This window comes from Neomonachus schauinslandi, chromosome 4 (assembly GCF_002201575.2).
Source record: "Neomonachus schauinslandi chromosome 4, ASM220157v2, whole genome shotgun sequence".
Lineage (NCBI taxonomy): Eukaryota > Metazoa > Chordata > Mammalia > Carnivora > Phocidae > Neomonachus > Neomonachus schauinslandi.
The window spans coordinates 17950780-17972085 of record NC_058406.1 but is presented as its reverse complement, the minus strand read 5'-3'; the positions used below and the strand labels follow the sequence as shown (position 1 = coordinate 17972085).

The following is a 21306-nucleotide window of genomic DNA, read 5'->3' as shown; positions in this document are numbered from 1 at the left end:
TAATTTAATCCTCCTATAAACTCTGAAATAGGTACTATGGATACTATTTTACATGTGAGGCTTAGAGAGGTCATTTTTTTCACCTAAAAAAAAAAAAAAGAGAAGAACTGGGGATAGGAAAATGACAACAGGATCAAGAAACTAAAGAAACCAACATATTTACAACCTCTCTCAAAAGGGGATAAGCAACTATTCTTTATATAGAAAGAATTTGTGTGTGTATGTTTGTTTTAAAGAAAAGGTTCCTTGTAAATGGTTTGGTTTTTCTTTAAAGGACAAAGGAAGACAGACCATAGGACTAAACAGTTTGGTAGCCTTTTAAGTGAGCCAAAAGTTAAAAAAAAAAAAATCAAACAAACAAACAAAAAACCTCAGATCCAAAAGCACTGGCTGATCTCATTAGCTCTGCTTAAGAAACTTTATAGATGTGACTTCACTCCTGGATTACACTTCTATATTTAGTTTATACCTAATATGGATAAAGTCCCAAACTAACAGCCATTTCCTCTCTCCACAAAAAGAAACTTCCTTGCTTTTTTTTTTTCTATCAACAATGCAAAGATTAGTGTAGGCTCCTCTAAAGGGAGAGGTTAAGAAAAAAAAAAAAGAACACGAAGAAAAATATTAACAATTTGGTATGTTATTTCTGTTAAACTTGGACTGCTTTGACACTTATAAACTGTAAAACAATCCTAAAATCAAATATGTGATGTTCCAGTCAAGTTCCTTAACAAGTTTATAAATAAACCCTTTAAAGAACTTTACAAAATACTAATTAACCAGGCCCCAAAAATGCACAGAGGTGAGGTCATGGAAATTTTACAGTTTCCTTTCAAATCTAACTAAGAGAACTGAAAGCAACCAAACTCATTTAACGAACCATTTGGAGTCACTGATTGTTAGTACGTTTTAGGAATACCCTTAAACATTCTCAGAGTTCCTTATTTTTTATTTTTCAGGGAGACTGAATACAGCAAAGAGTGAAAACAATTAGATAAACATTCAAGCTTCAAATAAAAGAAAGGATATAAACAAATAAAAAAGCTCTTAGTGGTTAAGAGTTAGGCTCTGGATAACAAAGACCTTGGTACAAATCCCAGTTCTGCTACTTACCAGCCCCACGACCAGACCACATGCAATGACCTCTCTAAGCCTCACATGTAAAATAGTATCCATAGTACCTATTTCAGAGTTTATAGGAGGATTAAATTAGCTAACATGTAAAGGGCTTGGCACACTGTGCCTGGACCAGAGAGAGTAAGCTTGCAATGCTGTTATTTTATAACTCTTATTCTGACTTTAACAGAAAAACAAAAACTTACTCTTTATTTTCATGTATCAGTGTACTCTATTTTATACAGGAATAAATTAAGTAGTTTCAAGAAGCTTAAAACACGGGGCGCCTGGGTGGCTCAATTGTTAAGCATCTGCCCTCGGCTCAGGTCATGATCCCGGGGTCCTTGGATTGAGCCCAATGCCTGCTCCACGGGAAGCCTGCTTCTCCCTCTCCCACTCCCCCTGCTTGTGTTCCTGCTCTCGCTATTTCTCTGTCAAATAAATAAAATCTTTAAGAAAAAAAAGAAGCTTAAAACATTATCATAAAATGAAGTGTTTTAAAATCAGTTTAAGATCCCTACATCATTTATCAATTACAGCCATGCTAAAGTTTTAAAGTTTGATTATCATCCCATTGTGGTATAAAGTAAAAAGTTAAAACAACAACAATCTCAGGGTCTAGAAATAAAGTAAGAATTAGGAGATTCAACTCTCTCTACTCTAATCCCTTAAAAATTACTAAGCATAACACCTGTCAATCTACACTAGCTCAATTTCTTCTGCTACAAATTAAGTAGAAAGAACCTGCTCTCTCCTAAACATGTCTGTATTTCCCGTAAAGAAAGCATTACATAAATGTCAGTTAATATATGACCAGCTCAACTTTATAATACCACAAAAATCAAGGAATAGTAACATGTAGTAGCACAAGAAGCTATTATGCCAAATCCATAATTCAAAAAGTACTTCCACAGAACCACTAGATCCTATAAGCCACAGATTACTCCTCTTTACTTCTTCATGCTCTAAAAAAGAAAGAAAGGAAGAAAAAAGAAAACCACTCTTACTAATAACACACTCTTAAGCTTGAGCTACTAGTCCAGAAAGAGCTGCTGAGGCAGAGTTTAAGATGGCAGAGTCCAATCTGAATGTCCTTTAGTTATCTAGAAAGTGTCAACACAATCATGGTTCACTTAATTCAGGATTAAATTGGAGTCTAATCTTGGATTTTTTTTTTACACTAAACATGCTCTTCTGATAAAGAAGGGTAAGTTCCCCCACCTATTTATTTGTAGTGGCAGCCTGGCAGATGCTTCTCTTAGTAATATCCTGGAGATTGAAACCCCACATATTGAACATATAACCTAACCATGAGAGGCGCCTGGGTGGCTCATTCGGTTAGGCATCTGCCTTCGCTCAGGTCATGATCCCAGGGTCCCGGGATCGAGTCCTGCATCAGGCTCCCTGCTGAGTGGGGAGCCTACTTCTCCCTCTCCTCCCAGCTCATGCTCTCTATCTCTGTTGCTCTCTCTCTCAAATAAATAAATTTTTTAAAAATAAAAATAAAATAAAATAAGCTAACCATGAGCTGATACAGTCTTAACTCAGCATTCCAGAGGCCCATGGAATAATAATAAGCAAACAATGCTTACTATATGCTAGACCTTAAGTTTCTTTTCTTGTATTAGCTCTTTTAATCTTTACAAAAGCCCAAGAAGTAGATACCATTACCCTAGTGAAGACCCTAAGGCAGCTAGCGAAAGGTAGTACCAGTATTGAAACAGTCTATATGGCTCCAGAGGCCACGCTCTTAACCACTACAGCATGACAACAACGTAACACAAAGATCCAGTCTTCCAAATGACAACTCAATTGCCTACTTGAAATATTAATTCTTGGGCGCCTGGGTGGCTCAGTCAGTTAAGCGACTGCCTTCGGCTCAGGTCATGATCCTGGAGTCCCGGGATCGAGTCCCGCATCGGGCTCCCTGCTCGGCGGGGAGTCTGCTTCTCCCTCTGACCCTCAAGATCTCTATCTCATTCTCTTTCTCAAATAAATAAATAAATAAATATTAATTCTAACCATCCTCAACTCTGAAATAGACTATTTAGTGCCTACAGAGGGAATACAAATGATACTTGAAGTCAACAATCATCCCCTGGCTCTGACTTTGGGATCTCAAATCCCAAATACTACCAAGGATAGAAAGAACCTTTCCGAGCAATACCAAGGTAGCACTATGATCTAGCACAGGAGTCTCTGCTGAGTCATCAAGACAGTGACTGCAACTCTTCATCCCACTGGCTGTCAAGCCACACACTCAGGGACAGGGCACAATCGTGGACTTTCCCTTTGCTCTTTTCTATTGTGCAAGAAAAAAAAGTAAATCTTCATTTCAATCTAAAATTACCGTCTTGAGGCACTAAATCAATATGAACTGAGCCCAGCGATCTGCATCATATTCTATTTCTCTGGCTTCTTGTACAAAGATTTCTGTAAATTTAATAAGCATTTGCTTTTCCCCAAGCATATGACATTTTCTCTCTTCTTTTCCCACCAGCTTTCTCTGGAATCAACCCTCTGCAAGGGAGAAAAAAGCTTCTGTATATTCCCTCAGCATACATTTTACTGAGTTAAGACACGTAATGCAGTTAACACAGGGCCTGGCATATAGAAAGCACCCCATAAATGTTTATATTATTTCAATTAAGTATGAAATACTCTTCTGTATATTCATTCTATCTCATGCATTTGGGAAATGCAACCGAAAAATCAGTCAGTGGTAATAAGCACATCTACTCTAAATATACACAAAACAGACCTTCCTCGCAGTGAAAAAGGCATCCCAGTCAGTGAATTATGATGACTCCCATGGGAAATATTTTCCCCTCTAACACGATGGTGTAGTGTTCCTTCCAACATTGTAGCTCTTTCAGCTCATAATTTTTAAAATGCCTCCCCTTAAAATGTTTCCCCTTCTGGCTACCAACCCGTCCCTTCTACATCGCCAAGTTTCTCATTAGAGTTGGCTTTACACGTTGCCCCTACTCTTGCTTCTACTCACTCCTGCACCTACGCCACTCTGGCGTCCCCACCAGGATTCCACCAAGGGTGCTACAGTGGTACCAATGACTTCCAGGCCGATAAATCAAATAGACACTCATCTTACTTGACACAAATGGTCACTCCCTTCTTAAAAGCCTCTCCTGGCTTCTTTGGTACTTCACTCCTATAGTCCTCCTCTTTCCCACGCTGCCCTATTGCAGCTCCCCGCTCTCCTTCTCCAGTTTGTCCTCTAACGTTGCACCCCTAAGTGTTGAGAGTTCCTCAGAACTTGGTCCTGGGCATTTTCCCTGCTACTCTTCATTCATCCACTGCATGATCTCACACACTTTAAATACCACATAAATATCATACATATGTATCAAGGCTGAACATCAGATCTGTATATCCAACTTTCTACTAGACATCACCACTTGACATCTCAGTCATCTGAAATTCATCAAGTCAAAACCTGAACACTGTCTGCTCCTCCTCCATCTCAATAAAAGGCACTGCTACCAACCAGTGAATCTGATTAGAAACTCCCATCTCCTTCAATATCTTCCTATTGACTCCACCTTCAAAATTTATCTCAAATTCATTCTCTTCTCCCCATCACCACCCTAATCCAAACCACCATCATCTCTTTCTCAACTACAGTGGCCTCCATATAGTTTGCCTTGTTTCCACTCTTGCGTCTCCTCTCCAGTTCCTTTTCCAGAGAGTGGCTAGACCACTCATCTTAAAGTGCACATCAAACCATGGCACTCCCTTGCTTAAACCATTTTGAGAACTGCTCTTTTTACTAAGGATAAAATTCACATGACTTACAAAGACCTCCATGATGTGGCCCATCTATATCTCACTCTGGACCTCAATTTTGTTCTCTCCATTCCAGGCATACCCTCAAACAAAAGTATTTGTTGAGTATTTCCAGCCTTTACATATATCAATTCCTCCAGCCTGGAATCCTCTTCTCCTCATTCTTCTCCTAATCACCATTCATCCAAATGTCATTTCTCAGAGAACGCCTCACTCAGCTTCTATTTAATCGGATTTCCTGTCATTCCTTCTCAAGATGCCCTGTTCTTGTCTGTAATGTAATTATATACTGTCTTTATTTGTGTATTTCTTTAACATAAGCCTCTCCCACTAGACAAGAGATTACATAAGGTCTTAACATACTCAATGTAACATCAACTCCTGATCTCCTCCCCGTCAGAACTAGCTCTCCACAGCCTTCCCCATCTCAATTAATAGCAACTTCACCATTCTATAATTTCTTCAGAACGAAAACCTCAGAATTCTCTTTGACTCCTCTTTCTCTCATATTCCACATCAGGAAATCCCGTTATCTCCATCTTAGAAATATATCTAGAATCAGATTACTTCACACCTTAGCCCAAGCCACCATCTCTTGCCTGAATTACTAAATAGACACCTAATTGGTCCCTCTGCTTCTGACCACGCCTCCTTATATGCTGTTCTCTGCAAGGTTATCCAAATGTCCTGTTAAATCAAAAACAGCACCTCCTACCATTCCCCATACTCCTTACCCTACACTTCAGTTTTCTTCATAGCCCTTATCACTAGCAGACATACACTTTGTTTGCCTCCACCACCTGAATATGAACTCCATGCTGTTCCTCGCTGTAGCCAAGCTACCACAACACTACCTCAATATTTGTTCAATGACTGAAAGAAAAAAGAATAATTATTCTGGCAGGCAGAAATTGGAGGTGGGAGAGGGGCTGGAGCAGTCAAAGATATTTCAAATGAAGGAAACACCAGGAAAAATCTTACATGAAGGCAGAGAAGTACAGGGCATGTTCAGGATGAGTCTAGCTAGAATGTGCAGCTGCTGTGGGAGATAAGCCTGGGAACATAGCTGGGTCATGATCTGAAAGATTCTGACTGCCAGATCAAGTTGTTGAATCTAAGTCAATAAATTAGAGAAAGGAGGATCCATTTAACATTTGAGGCAAGAAGTATCAATTTTAGACAGATTAAAATTACAGAATATTAACAATAACCAAATTATTGAGGGAAAAGATACAAGTTTTTTTAAACAACTGATAATATACACCATACTTAGACTCCATAATACTAACTACCCTTCATCTGTCAGCATGCAACATAAACATTTCACTCATCTCTAAGTCAATTAGTTCATTTAGGTTGTCACATAAGTCATTTCTTAAGGTCTTAATTCAACTGGAATTTTTTTTTAGCTGCGGGGCAGAGGGAGAGGGAGAGAGAGAATCTTAGGTAGGCTCCACGCCCTACACAGAGCCCGACTCAGGGCTCAATCTCACCACCCTCAGATCATGACCTGAGCTGAAATCAAGAGTCAGACGCTCAACCGACTGAGCCACCCAAGTGCCCCTTAACTGGATTTTAAAAAGCACAAGACAAAAAGTTACTATACTATACAGGAAAAAGCCATCAACCATGGCTCATTTACTCACCTGCTGATTGTTCATTAGGCTACACAGTGAGCTCCTCCAAGACTAGAGACTTGCTCTTATTTCTTTATCTCTCCAGCACTTACTGCATGGAATGTATTCAATTAACATTTGCTTCTATTAATATCCCTAAACTGTGCTAGACCATTTCTAGACAAAGATTGTATCTTATATCCTCTAACCCACTATAAGATTGAAGGAGAAAATTAATACTAAAAAATCATTTGGATTTTCAGAACAGATTTCTCCTCAAGAGCGTAAAGGAACAGCCTACCTCAAACCATTTAATCAATATCTATTCTGTGAGCAATTCTAGGTGTTGGCAAATTTCACAACAACAAAAAAAAAAGCCTGCTTTCTTCCAGCAAAGATCAAAGAGTAAATGCTCTTTTAGTGCCATTAGGAAGATAAATCCAGATACAATCTGAGTTTCTCTGAAAAAAATGAAATAAAGTATATTTCCTTTAAACCATCTCACAACTCAATACATGTTACATCCTAGACTGGGCTTCATTTTTCATTCCAAGTATTTTGCTGTCATGAAGAACATTAAAATATTATACTCTCATCAATAATTCATGCAAGTTTATAGAAAAGACTATGACATACAACAAAATAGAAACAGCAGCCATTCCCAAAGGAGGAGTGATAAGTAATTTTATTTTATGTATGTTTTCTAGGTTGTCTACAATGAATGCATATGCTTTGTTATAACTGGGGGAAAAAACACATATTTTTTAAAAAGCCCATTACATATAAAATGAATATACTAGGAAGCAGAAAGGAAATGACATTACTTTCCAAATTTGGGGCCAATATTTAAATAAAAGTAGACCAAAGTTAGATACTACTTATGCTAAGTGACTAAAAAACCAAATATTTGTAACCAAGGGTCCTGCGGACAATTACAAAATGTAAATAAAGTTTGTGTTACCAATAGCTAGCAACAGTTTTTACACCCTTCAGTGAAGAATCAACAAGCCTTCAACATTTCTAAGCCAAAACTCTGGATCTCTGTGTTAACTAAAATATGCTGTAAATGAGAACATCAAGTAATAGAAAACTGCACACTCTTCCTAAGTTTATTTCTTTGAAAATTTTTCAGTTCCATCTCGGACATTTGTATGTTCAAGGCCAAAATTTCATTTCCTAAGTCTGAACCTTCTTTTTCTCCCATTAGCCTGTTAGTCCAGCGGCTGTCATGGCTACAGCTCTGGCAGCTTTCTTAGCAGCCCAACAGCCCACTTCAGTTTGTCTTCAGTTTTCAATGAACTTTCCCTCTAGTCACCTACCACCCAGTCTCCACCTCCAAAATAAAGGAACTAGCTGTTAGCAGAGCAAAACAAGCGAAGAACTCACATATCCTTAAAAGTTCTTAATTATTTCAGCTTTTCTAGTCTCCAGTGTTTGCTCAGATTCTCTTTCTTCTCTCACAGATACAAATAATTAGCTATGCGGTGTGGTGGTAAAATCCAATACTTAAATTATTACAGACGATTGACATGTTTCCAACGCTACTATAATGAAAACTAAATGCTTTTCATAAGGATGAGTTACTGCACATGTAAAGTTGGTATAATTTTATCACAAAAAGAAAAAGGGGGGTATGCTCCTTACTTAGAGCCACATTGTATTTCAGCTTCAAGAAAAGCAAAAAGAAGCACAAAAAAAAAAAGAAAGAAAAGAAAAGAAGGGGCTTCCTTTTGCCTGGCTTCTTGGCTGGCTCAGTCGGTGGAGCATGTGACTCTTGATCTCAGGGTTCTGGGTTCAAGCCCCACATTGGATGTAGAGACTACTTTAAAAAGTGAAACCTTTAAGGGTGCCTGGATGGGTCAGTTGGTTAGGCAGCTGACTCTTGATTTTGGCTCAGGTCATGATTCCAGGGTTGTGAGATTGAGCCCAGCCTGTTTAAGATTCTCTCTCTCCTCTCCTTCTGCCCCTACCCCGCTCTCTCTCCCTCCCTCTTAAAAAAAAAAAAAAAGTGAAATCTTAAAAAAACAAACAAAAAAACATGCCTCTTAAAAAAAAAAGGCAAAACAAAAATCTATGAAACAAAATATATGCACGATAAATTCAGGTCAATATCTGGCCCTGGTTCTAATATTGTTACTTCTTCAAAGTAACCGTTAAACCATTAAAATTTAAGATTCTAATATTGTTACTTCTTCAAAGTAACCATTAACCATTAAAATTTAAGATACTCTTAGTCTACCTGTAGACTTGGATCTCACATACTTTAAATACCACATAAATATCATACACATGTATCAGTAGACTTTCACATACAGTCTTACTTATCTACATTAAGTTGTTACTTTCATAAATTTAGATTAATACAGTCTTCTGGTTTTAAATAAAGGGGAGGGGCGCCTGGGTGGCTCAGACAGTTAAGCGTCCGCCTTTGGCTCAGGTCATGATCCCAGGGTCAGGAGCCTGCTTCTCCCTCTCCCTCTGCCTGCCACTCCCCCTGCTTGTACTCTCTCTGTCAAATAAATAAAATCTTTAAAAAAAATAAAATAAAATAATAAAGTAAATAAATAAATGGGAAGAAAAAACAGAAACCAAACAAGGCTAATTGATCAATACTAAGTACTGAGCACTGAGGGATAAAAGCCAAGTCCAAAAGAAGACAACAGGATTAAAAGTTCCAAGAGAACTCACAAACTGATACCCCAAATTAAATTTAGATTCCTGTTAATTCATACTTGGAAGGTTTGTAATGATGTAATCTTCCTTCAGAAACTCCCTTTCCATTCTCTACAAGAGTCTCTAAAATGGGTAAACTCATCTTAACTTACCCCTACTTGATCTAAATCTTAATTAATGCTTTAATCACACTTCCCAGCCGGCCTAACACATTTCCCTTTTATGGGCTAATTCCCTATCCAGGAGGCACCTGACACTGAGGATCCACAGTACTAATGAAACAGGAAGTGGGAAAGTCTTGCTCATCATCCTTTTACTGGCTTCTCAGCATCCCTGTGAGCATCCTTTCAAACCAACTGTAATTTTCAGGGACAGCCAGGTCCTCCCCAATGCCTCTTTCCTATCATTATTCATATTGTGTTAGGCTTCTCATTGATTCAGTCCCCTACCTCAGCAGCCCCCACCTGGGGTCCCTTTCTCTCAGAATTTTACAGTTAACCAAAATCGTGACCTTGGCCCTTACAAAGAGTAGCACTAGTAGGACCTCAGGAATAGGTGAGACATGTAGAAAGAATAGAGTTCCCACTAACGTCACATTTTACATTCATTTTTATCTCCTGAATTTTCCTCTCTGGAAACCTCAAAGGAATGTCAAACCAATTAGAGCCAAGGTAACACTGTCTTAATGTTGAATTCGTTTTGTTCAATTTTAAGAACAAAGTTCCCAGCATCACTTCCTATAGAAAATGTATTTCTTTTTTCTTTTTTTAGATTTTATTTATTTGAGAGAGAGAGACAGAGATAGTGAGAGAGAGAGCACAAGTGGGGAGGAGAGGGAGAAGCAGGCTCCCCACAGAGCAGGGAGCCCGATGCGGGACTCGATCCCAGGACCCTGGGATCATGACCTGAGCTGAAGGCAGACGCTTAACCAACTGAGCCACCCAGGCGCCCTAGAAAATGTATTTCATTTGTATTAAAAAAGGAGGTTGAAAGCTGCCCTTGATACAAAATATACAGAACTCACTTTATACTGGCAAAAACAGTTGACAGTTTGCCCTTCTCTGTGATACAACTGCACCCTCCCAAATGCCACGGAGAAGCTGTTGAGTAGACAGCAATCCAAAACAGAGGGAAGTGTTAGGAGAACAAACGAGCCTGGGAAAATTGTATGTCTGAGCAAAAACCTAAGTAAGGTTTGAAAAGTCTCAACCTCAACTTTTAAATAACTTGTCTCCTTGGCACTATGGATTTGAATCATTCCTGGCTCCTTCTTTCAAAAGTATCAATCTATCTACTATTTCCCGAATAATGAGTTTACAAATAATGTCAAAACTAACATTCCCCTCTCTCCCTCCCTGTCAAATAAATAAAATATTAAAAAAAAACAAAAAAACAAAAACCTAACACTCCCATTCTTGGCTATTCCCAATCCACCTATTCTACCCACTTTTTTAAGGTCAAGTCCAAATCTACTTCCAGCTTTCCCCCATTTCTTAGCTTAATATGAATTACACTTGACTCCTTAAGCATGTACCATCTTGTGTTGTTGTTTTCTTTCCAATAAAATTTATAAACCTCAGTATAGGAAATGTTTAACAATTTCTTATAACTCCCATAGTACCTAGTTCAGTATTGGGCACTTAATTCATTCCAATAAATGCTTTAAGTCACAGATAATCAGATGGAAGTGACCTTAATGATGATCTAGCCCAAACCCTTCTTTTACACCTTGCTTATATGAATTATGCTTGACAATCAGAACTCCACCATTTACTTTTTTAAGAGCAATGGTTCTTAAACCTGTGTCAGGAATCCCCCCAAAAAAAAAGACTCACATAGGATTTTTTATGTAATTTCAAGGATTTACAGAATCCCCTGAATCCTATTAATGAAGGCTACATTTAAGAATAATATACTGGGGGCACCTGGGTGGCTCAGTCGTTAAGCATCTGCCTTCGGCTCAGGTCATGATCCCGGAGTCCTGGGATCGAGCCCCGCATCAGGCTCCCTGCTTAGCGGGGAGTCTGCTTCTCCTTCTCCCTCTGTCTACCACTCTGCCTACTTGTGCTCTCTCTCTGTCAAATAAATAAATAAAATCTTAAAAAAAAAAAAAAAAGAATAATATACTGTTGGGGCACCTGGGTGGCCCAGTCATTAAGAGTCTGCCGGGCGCCTGGGTGGCTCGGTCGTTAAGCGTCTGCCTTCGGCTCAGGTCATGATCCCAGGGTCCTGGGATCGAGTCCCACATCGGGCTCCCTGCTCGGCAGGAAGCCTGCTTCTCCCTCTCCCACTCCCCCTGCTTGTGTTCCCGCTCTCGCTGTCTCTCTCTCTGTCAAATAAATAAATAAAATCTAAAAAAAAAAAAAAAAAAGAGTCTGCCTTCGGCTCAGGTCATGATCCCAGGGTCCTGGGATCAAGCTCTGCATCGGGCTCCCTGCTCCGCGGGAAGCCTGCTTCTCCCTCTCCCACTCCCCCCTCGCTGTGTCTCTATCAAATAAATAAATAAAATCTTAAAAATATATATATACTGTCATTTAAAAAAAAAGAATAATATAGTGTCATCAACAAAAAAATAAGTCTTTACTGTGTGCCAAGCCCTATTCCCAATGCTTTCCATAGAATGGTGTATGGCTAGATCACATTTCCCAGCCTTCCTTGCAATTAGAAGAAGCCATGTGATCAAGTTCTTCCCAGTCGAATGAGAAAGGAAGTAACAGGCAGAACTTCTGGGTTAGGGCCCTTAAGAGACATGTGCCTCCTACATATACTCCACCTCCCACTGGCTATAAACGACTTCCCAGCCACCAGCTTTGACAGCTTAGGGGAGTTCAATGCTCTGGAGACTGCTGGAAAAACAAGTTGTTAACACTTTGGTCCCTGTATGACTAAGAAAGAATGCCACCCCAATGTCCAAAACACGCTCCCTGGACTGCTAAGTGAGAAAGGAAATAAACTTCCATCTTGTTTGAATCATTGTTTGGGGTGAATTATTTATTAAAGCACCTCAGACTACCCTAATTAATACATACAGATTAGCAGCTAATCCCCTCAGCAACCCTATAAAATTGTTGTTATTATTATTATCCTGATATTAGAGGTCAGGAAATTGAGGTGCTAAGAGCTTAAGAAACTTGCCTGACACACTACTTGAAGCCAGAGTCAAGCCAAGCAGTCTGGCTCCAGGGTCCACGCACACTGGAAATCCTGCCAAATATCTCAAAAGAAACAGTTATTCTTGTGTGTTATGCCACCCTGCACCAGACTAATTTTTTACAACCACCACCCCAATCCCAGCAGTTTAGTGACCACTGCCAACAGGAATTGTCCTGGTTCAAAATCATGCACCACCAAGTTTAAATTCCAGCCCCTAAGGGGCGCCTGGGTGGCTCAGTCAGTTGAGCATCCCCACTCTTTGGTTTTGGCTGGGGTGGTGACCTTAGGGTCATGGGATGGAGTCCCAAGTAGGGCTCTGCTCTCAGCAGGCAGTCAGCTTCTCTTTTTTCCCCTCTCCCCCGTCCCTCTCCCTGTCTCTCTCTCAAATAAATAAATCGTTAAATAAATAAATAAATTCCAGCCCATAAAACTAAACTCTACAAAGGGATTCCTTCTACGCTAAGATCAGAAATACCATCGCATCATACCAAAGCTACTGGTAAGGGCTGGGGAGTCAGCAGTGTCAACAAGAGCTGGGTTTATACAAGCCAGAGAAAGAAACGACAGTCATTTTCAATTTCTCTCATTGTGTGGTTCAGTAATTTTTACTTAGTACAGAAATCTTGGTTCCCAAATTCTAAACACGGCCAAGAAGAAATATTGATGGAAAATATGGCAGGTACAAGAAAAGACTAGAAGTACTACAAACTGGAGGGAGGGTAAAGTAGGTAGATAAAACCGCACAGGGTTTTAGAAGCAAAGGACCAAGGTTTGAGACTCAGACTATGAGGAGCTAAGTAAGTAGTTCCCAATTCCAAAGCATGTCACACATACATATAAACAGCAAAGTGCTAAGAAAAAAGGAAACAAATCTCATTTTAAACATTTGGTACCCTCTTATTTTCCAGGCACTTAGAAGAATATACAGACTTTACCTTCATGGAACTGTCTATCTAGAAGGGGAGATATGCATATAAATATGTACATACAAAATGACACACACTTAGTATCTATTTTCTGTGTATCAGAAGCTGTTCTTATCTTATGACATGCTCCATATACCAACTAATTTATTCCTTTGAGCTTGGTCTATTAATATCCTAACCGTACAGATGAGGTACGGAGAGGTTTAAGTATTGTGTCCTGGGACACACAACTAGTAAGTGAACAAAGTGGACCACAAATTTTAATTATAAATTAAAATTATAAAGAAGCTTATGCCCTTGCTAAAGGATCTGAATTTCACCCTATTGGTTAGTGGTTCCCAACTAGAGCTGGTATATCAAAATATATACACCTACCAGGCCCCTCTTGGTGGGGGAAGAAGGCATTCCCACTGTTGAGGATGACTGCCTTTGTAAGCTTCTTTCACTATTGGGAGGGTGCCCTACCCTCTGGGTGTTGGGGTAAACAAACACAAATGGAGAACTGCACTTATCCAGGTGATGGGGAGCCGCTGGACTCAGGGGCAGAGAACTCCAAAAATAACACTCACCAGGAAGGCAACGTAGCTGTGAGTCCAGTCACACTACTTAGTAAGGTCCTGGTCTATTGCTCTTAAATTTAAAGCTACCTAAACAGGGAAGCTCAATATCCTTTTCACTCATATGCTTTAAGTGTGTATAACAGTTTTTGGCTACACACTCAGATACCTCTTGGCAGAATAATTAACACTGTTTAACATACCATGCTGAACAACCATGGCCTCTGCCCCCTCACTGCTTTCAAAATAACTATATTTACCAGGGTATCTTCCCCATTTGCATTTCCCATAAATAGGTTTTGAGAAGAAATCCAGAATACTCTTTAACCAAAAAAAAAAAAAAAAAAAGAATACTCTTTACCACAATTTACCTGGCCCTTTTTTTTTCTCCTTTGAAACAACTCTCCCGGTTTATATCAGTACAATGTTTTACCTAAGCAGGATCACAAGGCAGCAGAAAACATTTCACCTCTTATTTCATAAATGAAGAAAATAAGTCTCAGAAAAGGAAAACAACTTACCCATTGAGTACAGAACTGAGACTTGAACCCTGGGTCTCTGCCACCAAGCCCCGTGAGAAAGACTTACAATTAGTGGTAAGCAGGATGCTTTTAGGTGGATCACAACATTTTTTACTTTAATAGTTAGGCACAGGAGAAATATAATCACCACACCTAATCAGTTTCAGATATTACTACAAGATGTATTTAGTAAATAATAATACACATCCAACACAAATATGGAAAACTGGGAAGCAGTATACAATCACTCAGGGTTGAGAAACAATGCACCATGCCCCTCTCCTTCTAATTGAAGGGTTAAATTAATAGTAGGCAGAGCATTAAGCATTGATCTCTTCCTCTCTAACCCATACACACTTGATTTCTTTTTCTTGTCTTGTTGTATTGGCTAGGACCTCCAGTACAAGGCTGAAAAGAAACCATTACTGATAGTACCCTTATCTGATTCTAAATTTAATGCTACTTCTAAAGTTTCACCATTAAGTTTTTTTTTTTTTTTTTTTTTTTTTTAGAACTTCAGTAGATATACTGTTTTTGAGTTTATGGAAATTCCTTCCTATTCCTAATTCAATAAAATTTTTTGAACACTGATCTGTGACCCACCCTTCTGCCTTCCACCCATCTTTCTTTTTTTTAAAGATTTTATTTATTTATTTGAGAGAGAGAGAATGAGAGACAGAGAGCAGGAGAGGGAGGAGGGTCAGAGGGAGAAGCAGACTCCCTGACGAGCAGGGAGCCCGACGCAGGACTCGATCCCGGGACTCCAGGATCATGACCTGAGCCGAAGGCAGTCGCTTAACCAACTGAGCCACCCAGGCGCCCCCATCTTACTTTCTCTTATTTCAGGTTCCTTCCTACATCCTCTGCACTTCCCAGTACTGTATCTGTCACCCAAACAGAATCTTTGAAGATATTCTGGGGGTTCTAGACCTGTCTGCTGTTCCAGTTCCCCGAACCAAAATGTTTCTAACACCAAAATATTTCTAACACCGATAACTGAAAGAAAGTCCTAAAACAAACATTGTTCTGATCATGTCTTCTCTCCCATCTCTCAAACACACCCTTCAATATCTTCCCTTCTTTAAAATAAAAACTCAGGGAAAAAAGAACAAAATTGTTCTAGATTCCTGTTAACTTTCCAATTCAGAGCCCTGAATAAGCCTGCGTAAGTGACTATGAGCATCTCAAGGATTTTGAGGTTTTGAGGGAGGCAGCTGGAGCCAGATGTTCATAACTCCTCTCTCCTTTGCTAAAAAGAAAAATATTAAAATAGGAAAGAGATAGGGGTATAATCTGTAAGCAAATAAGATAGTTCCAGGAAAGAGACCAAAGGGGAAAATCAACCCTTTAAAGCCCAAGCAAGTTATGAATTCTTCCCCTCATCAGTTTTTCTTTCAAAACAAAAGGGCACACACAATCTTTCCCGAGGCAGCAACACCGAAGGGAGCAGCCAAAATGTTGCATCATACAAACCACTCCGAGTTTGAGAAACAAGAAACCCAGATGGTGGTAAACTACCTAAGACAGGAAAACCCAAGTTGGGAATCTCGGTCTTTCCCGGAAGCCCTGGAATGTCTGCTTTTTAAAAAAAAAAAAAAAAAAATTAAGATCGCATCGAAAATTAAAGTTAGAGTTTCATGCCAGCGGGCAGCGAAATGCTCGTTGACAAAGCGTTCCAAGAAGTTGGGTTCATCATCTCCCGACTGAGAGGTTTCGGTCCCGGCCGGGGAGACTCGGAAGTGAGGGTGGGGTCGGGCGGGCGCCAGGGCGGGAGCGGGGCCGGGGGTGACGGGGCCCACCCCCGCCCGGGTCCTGCGGGCAGCGGCGCGTCCCACCCCGACGCGGGACGACGGTCTGGCGGCCGCCGGAGCCCGCGCAGCTGGAGGCGGTGACCGCCGCTCCGCGTGCCGGCTGCCGGGGATCCCGGTGCCGCCCCGGCTCCCTCAACCGGCCTGGGCGGCGGGAAGGCGCGGGTGGGCCCGAGACAATGGGCCGGGGGCGCGGGAGCAGCGTCTCTGAGCCGGGGTGGGGCGGGCGCCGCGCGAGGGCGCAGCGGGGGCGCCGGGGCCGAGGAGCGCCCGGGGCGCAGGGACGCCGCCCCCTCACGGCCGGCCGGGCGGACGCCGGGGGCTCAGCGCGGCGGGACGGCGGGCGAGCGCTTACCTTGACGAAGAGCTCGATGACAGGCTCTTTGTCCTCCTCCTTCAGCCCATTCAGCGGCATCGACAACGCCATGGCCGGTTCGGCTGCGCTCCGTGGACCGCGGCGGCTGCTCCTGCTCCGGGGCTGCTCCGGCTGAGGGTTCCCGCCGCGCTGCGCTGCGCCTCCCTGGACGGTCCCGGCGTCGAGCTCGCCTCAGCCTCGCCCGCCCAGCACTGCCCCACGCCCCGCGCGCGACTCGGAGGCGGCCCCAGCCCGAGCCACTTCAAGCCGCGGGGCGGGGCTCGGGGGCGGGGCCTCGTCGAGGGCGGGGCCAAGGCCCTGAATCTCGGGACCCTGGAGGAAACGGGGAGGACGAAGCTCGGGGGGTGTGGCTTCGGGCGGGGGCGGTGGAGAAGCTCAGGCTCGGGCAGTAGGTGGGCGGGACTCCGAGCCACGCCTCCCGAGGGGGCGGGAGGGAAATTCCCCCGGGGGCCGGAGCCTGACACCGCCTCCCGCCGCGGCGCGGGCGCGGCCTCGCAGCTGCTGCTGGCGCCCTGCCCGGTGACCTCATGCCTTCGGCTGGCCTGGGGAGGAGAGGAGGCGCCTCCCGCTCTGTCCCCCCGCTGCAGCCCCCTGGACTCAGCCCTTTTCCGCAGCGGCCACCTCCCCAACTCCCTCTGCTAGGCGGAGCTGCCTTCCGGAGGGACTTTTTGGAAAGTTTTCATCCCCTTAGAAACACCTTTTTTTCCTCCTCTGACTTCTTCCTTTTTTCTTTGACTCTCCTGTCACTTCTGTCTTGGAGCCAGCATATTGACAAATATTTATGAAGCCCTCGTGTGTTTCAGGCCCCGGGTGGTAAACAGCACGGACACGATCCCTCTCCTAGAGCCTACAGTCTTGAGCTGCAACCCCAGTGCCTGAAGGCTAGGAAGGATTCCCAAGCTATTTCCATGCTGTTCCTCCTGCCTGGACTGATTTCTTACCCCCACTCACCTGGCCACCTCGAATGTGCATCAGAATCACCTGGGTGCTACACCCAGACCTGCTTTATCCATCTAATTCCCGTTCTCTGGGGAAAGGGGAAATTCACATTTTAACAAGCATCAGGACAATTTTGATACAGGTGGTCCTTAAACCGGAGAAACTGTCCTGGGTTTTCAGCCCCAAAGACAGGGACTGTGATCCTTTGAGCCCGACAGGAGGTGGGTACCTAGTCTAGGTTTGCTACTGCTGAATGCCTAGAGCAAATATCACCCCCCCCACCCCCCGCTCGGAAAGAGTTACTTGTTCCCTCTTCTGACTTTCGTTAATACTTGACTCACAACTTTTCCCCACTTCCCAGGTTCAGTGGAATGATGGAGGTCAGTCGTAGGAGGTTTGTCTCTCGACATCCTTAGTGTATTAACACATTTCAGTTTGAACAAATTGAATGTATGCATGAAAATACTGTGAAACCTGCAGCTTCTTCCTCTCCCAGACCATAGCAAGTTGCTCAAATATTCTTGTAGGGACTCTGTGAAAGAGACAGTGTCTAGAGTCAGATGAAGTCCTGAAACCCCTAAGCCTGTTTCATTATGGCGAGTGGGGCGCTCTTACCAGTCTCTGCCTTACGGCAAGTGCCACTCAGTCGGTGACGGCTGTTAGCTCTGCCCTGAGCCTTGTACCGTCCCCGTTCACCCCTACAGGCTAGGATGACGTCATATTCAACTCCCTCTGTGACTAGCTTGTTTGTTGAAAAGAAAGAAACACCAGGGGGCTGCCCCCCAGATAGGGACTTAACACCTAAAACAAACTGAAGTGCTTGTCTGGACTCTGAACCGAACTCAATGTTAGTTTTTCACGAAATTATGAACTGAACCAAAGTTCCCTTCCAGCCACCCCCCTCCACCCTGCCTGAAAAGCAACCAAAGTGGTCAACCAGTTCAAAGCAAATCCAAGTCTAAAACGATCAAATGAAACCTCAAAGAAGGCCCCAAACTGGCCCTGGAGCTGAGGAATATTTCCAGGCATCCTATTCTCCCAGGTGTGCCTGAGGGTTTATCGAATTCAGTTTGAATCGGCGAACATTCCCTGCGGTGTCTGTTGCCGGTCATGTACTGGCCTCCCAGCACCAGGATAAGGAGATGGGAAAAGCCTGGAAGTAGGGCTCTTGAGACCTCCCTGACTACAATCCGATCTTAGCTGTGAGGAAACCAGACGTTCTCCTCCTCGGAACGCCGAGGCAGTGGTGGTCTCCAAGGCTCAGACCCCAAGCCTTAGAAACCCGGTCACAGTTACTCATACCTGGTGTTCCCACTTTCAACCCCATGGGCTCACAGGGATGGGCAGAGAGGGGGTGAGTTGGGATGTTTATGCAGGGGAGGCTCCATGAGCACCTTGTGCTCAAGTCTCATTTTCCAACTGTGAAATGTATGCATAGTTTGCATTCTAAACTCATGTTTGTTTCTATAGCACACACACCAACTTTAAAGATGGGTGGAGATGCATTCTCCTTCCCACCTCCCCCCACACCCTTCTGACCTCATCTTAACTGCTCTCCCCTTTGCTCTCTACCCCAGCCACACCCATCTCCTTGCTACTCCTTCAACAGGCCAAACACTCTGAGACATCTCCCAAATACCATCCTATCTGACAGCGCAAGCTGTTATAGGTCATTCCACCCTCCATTTTCTCTCTCTCTATACCACCACCCTCGGTCATATAGTCTACTTATTTATTTGCATCTTGTCTGTCTCCCCACACTAGAACATCAACTCTATGAGAGCAGAGATTTTTGTTTGATTTTGCTCATGGCTATATTTCCAGCTCGTGGAACAGCTCATGGTACACAATAAAAACTTATGGAATGAGTGAACGAGCCGTGTTTACGCTATGGTTTCCTGTACCCCGGGCATACTCTGGAGGGTCCTGCTTTCCTGGTCTGAGAAGCCAGGTGCTTTGTGTGTGTTATGATTGCCCCTTGCCAAGGAGTCAGGTTTTCCAAAGGACAAGATGGCGCCTCCAAAAAGCTTCCCCTAATGACACACTTCCCTCCTCCCACTCTTGATTATGTGGCGTTGCTGGCCGAGAGTCTCAACCCCACTTTCTACAACTGAGGCAGTAGAGAGGTGCTATGCACATGCACTCTGGGGCCAGACTGCCTGGTTTCCACTCTGTCATTTCCTAGCTCAGCATAACTTATTCAGTCTCTCTGGGCTACCATCTCTTATCTATAAAATGGACCTAAAAATGGTACCTATTTGATAAGATCATTGGTAAGTGAATCTATGTTAAGTGCTTGGAATGGTGCCTGGTGTGTGGTAAGTGCTCTGTAGGGACTGTTGATATTGTACCCATGTGTGCATCAGCTTGACCACTGTTCCACATTACATGCCCAACAGCTAGCTGGTTGTTTCCTGAACCAATTATATCTATTCCTCAGGGGGTGTCATAGGAATAGTTTTCATTGTCCCCATTTTACAATTAAGAAAACAGGGTCAGGGGGCACCTGGGTGGCTCAGTTGGTTGAGCGACTGCCTTCGGCTCAGGTCATGATCCTGGAGTCCCGGGATCGAGTCCCGCATCAGGCTCCCTGCTCGGCGGGGGGTCTGCTTCTCCCTCTGACCCTCCCCCTTTCATGCTCTCTGTCTCCCATTCTCTCTCTCAGATAAATAAATAAAACCTTTAAAAGAAAAAAAAAAAAAAAAAAAAAAAAAAAAAAACAGGGTCAGAGGGGATAAACAGAAGCCGTTCAGCTGGGAAGATGGTGGGGCTGCAATTTGAACCCACAGTTATCTCTTGGCTACACTGTCCACTAAGTGGTATGGGAAAAAGTAGGCTCCTACTCATCCTTCAAAGCACACTCATAAATTCCCCCGCTCCATGGAGCGTCTTTCCACTGTTGCATTGGTCTGGATTCTACACCACCACCCATCAAGGTCAAGGTCAGGGTGGTGTTGCAGTTCTCAGTGTGGGCTTCACTGGTAGACTGCCTGATTTCCAACCCCAACTTGGGTGAGTTACTCAAGTACATTCCCTCATCACTACAGCAGGCAATAAAAGAGAACCTAACTCATAAAGTCACTGTGAGGATTAAATGAGATAATATCTGCATTAAGCATTTAATAAGAAGCATTTAATAAATATTAGCTATGATTACTATTCATATCAATGTGTTCTGCCCTGGTATTCTATGAGCTTCCTGGAGCACTGGGAAACTTGTCATATATATCCTTACCTGAGCTAAATATTTCACTTCCCAGCCATGTGATTTCAAGTAAGTTACCTTCTCTGTACCTTCGGTTTCCTCATGCAAAATGATGATAATTACAATACCTACCTCACAGGCTTGTGATGGAGATTATACGGGTTAATAAATGTAAAGCACTTAACACTGTGCCCAGCATATACTACGTGCTCAATACACATTAGTTATTATATATGCTCTACTATGCTTAACTCAGTGCCTGGCCGCATTATATAGGATAATAATAATCAGACTAAGTGAAAGAATAAATAAAATAAATTTCAAACATTGCCTTTTAACTTCCCATTTCCTAAGTTCATATTGTTGTTTCTCTCACTGCACATATTACAGGCGTTCAGTTATTCTTTGGTGATGCCAGTCAACCCAGCTATGGAAAATCCCAACGCAGCTTTGAATTTCAACTCTGTCCCCATTGATGTCAATTAGGTCCTATAAAATCTTGCTAATTGTGACTTAGCCATAATTCTGGCTAAAGTTTAACCTGAATGCTGTGTCCATAGGAGCACCAACCTTTCCAGCCTCCCTATAGATAGATCTGGGCTCCCCTGGAAG

The 21306-nt window shown here is 42.7% G+C and overlaps 1 protein-coding gene across 1 annotated transcript in view; it reads right to left on the bottom strand.

The window, feature by feature from the left end:
• The window catches only part of CLIC4 (chloride intracellular channel 4), a 73775-nt gene extending 57024 nt beyond the window's left edge, over positions 1–16751 (bottom strand). The window contains exon 1 of the mRNA XM_044914438.1: positions 16530–16751. Coding sequence (XP_044770373.1) covers positions 16530–16601 — 72 coding nt within the window. The 5' untranslated portion in view covers positions 16602–16751. The remainder of the gene's footprint in view (positions 1–16529) is intronic.
• Between the last annotated feature and the right edge of the window lie 4555 nt (positions 16752–21306).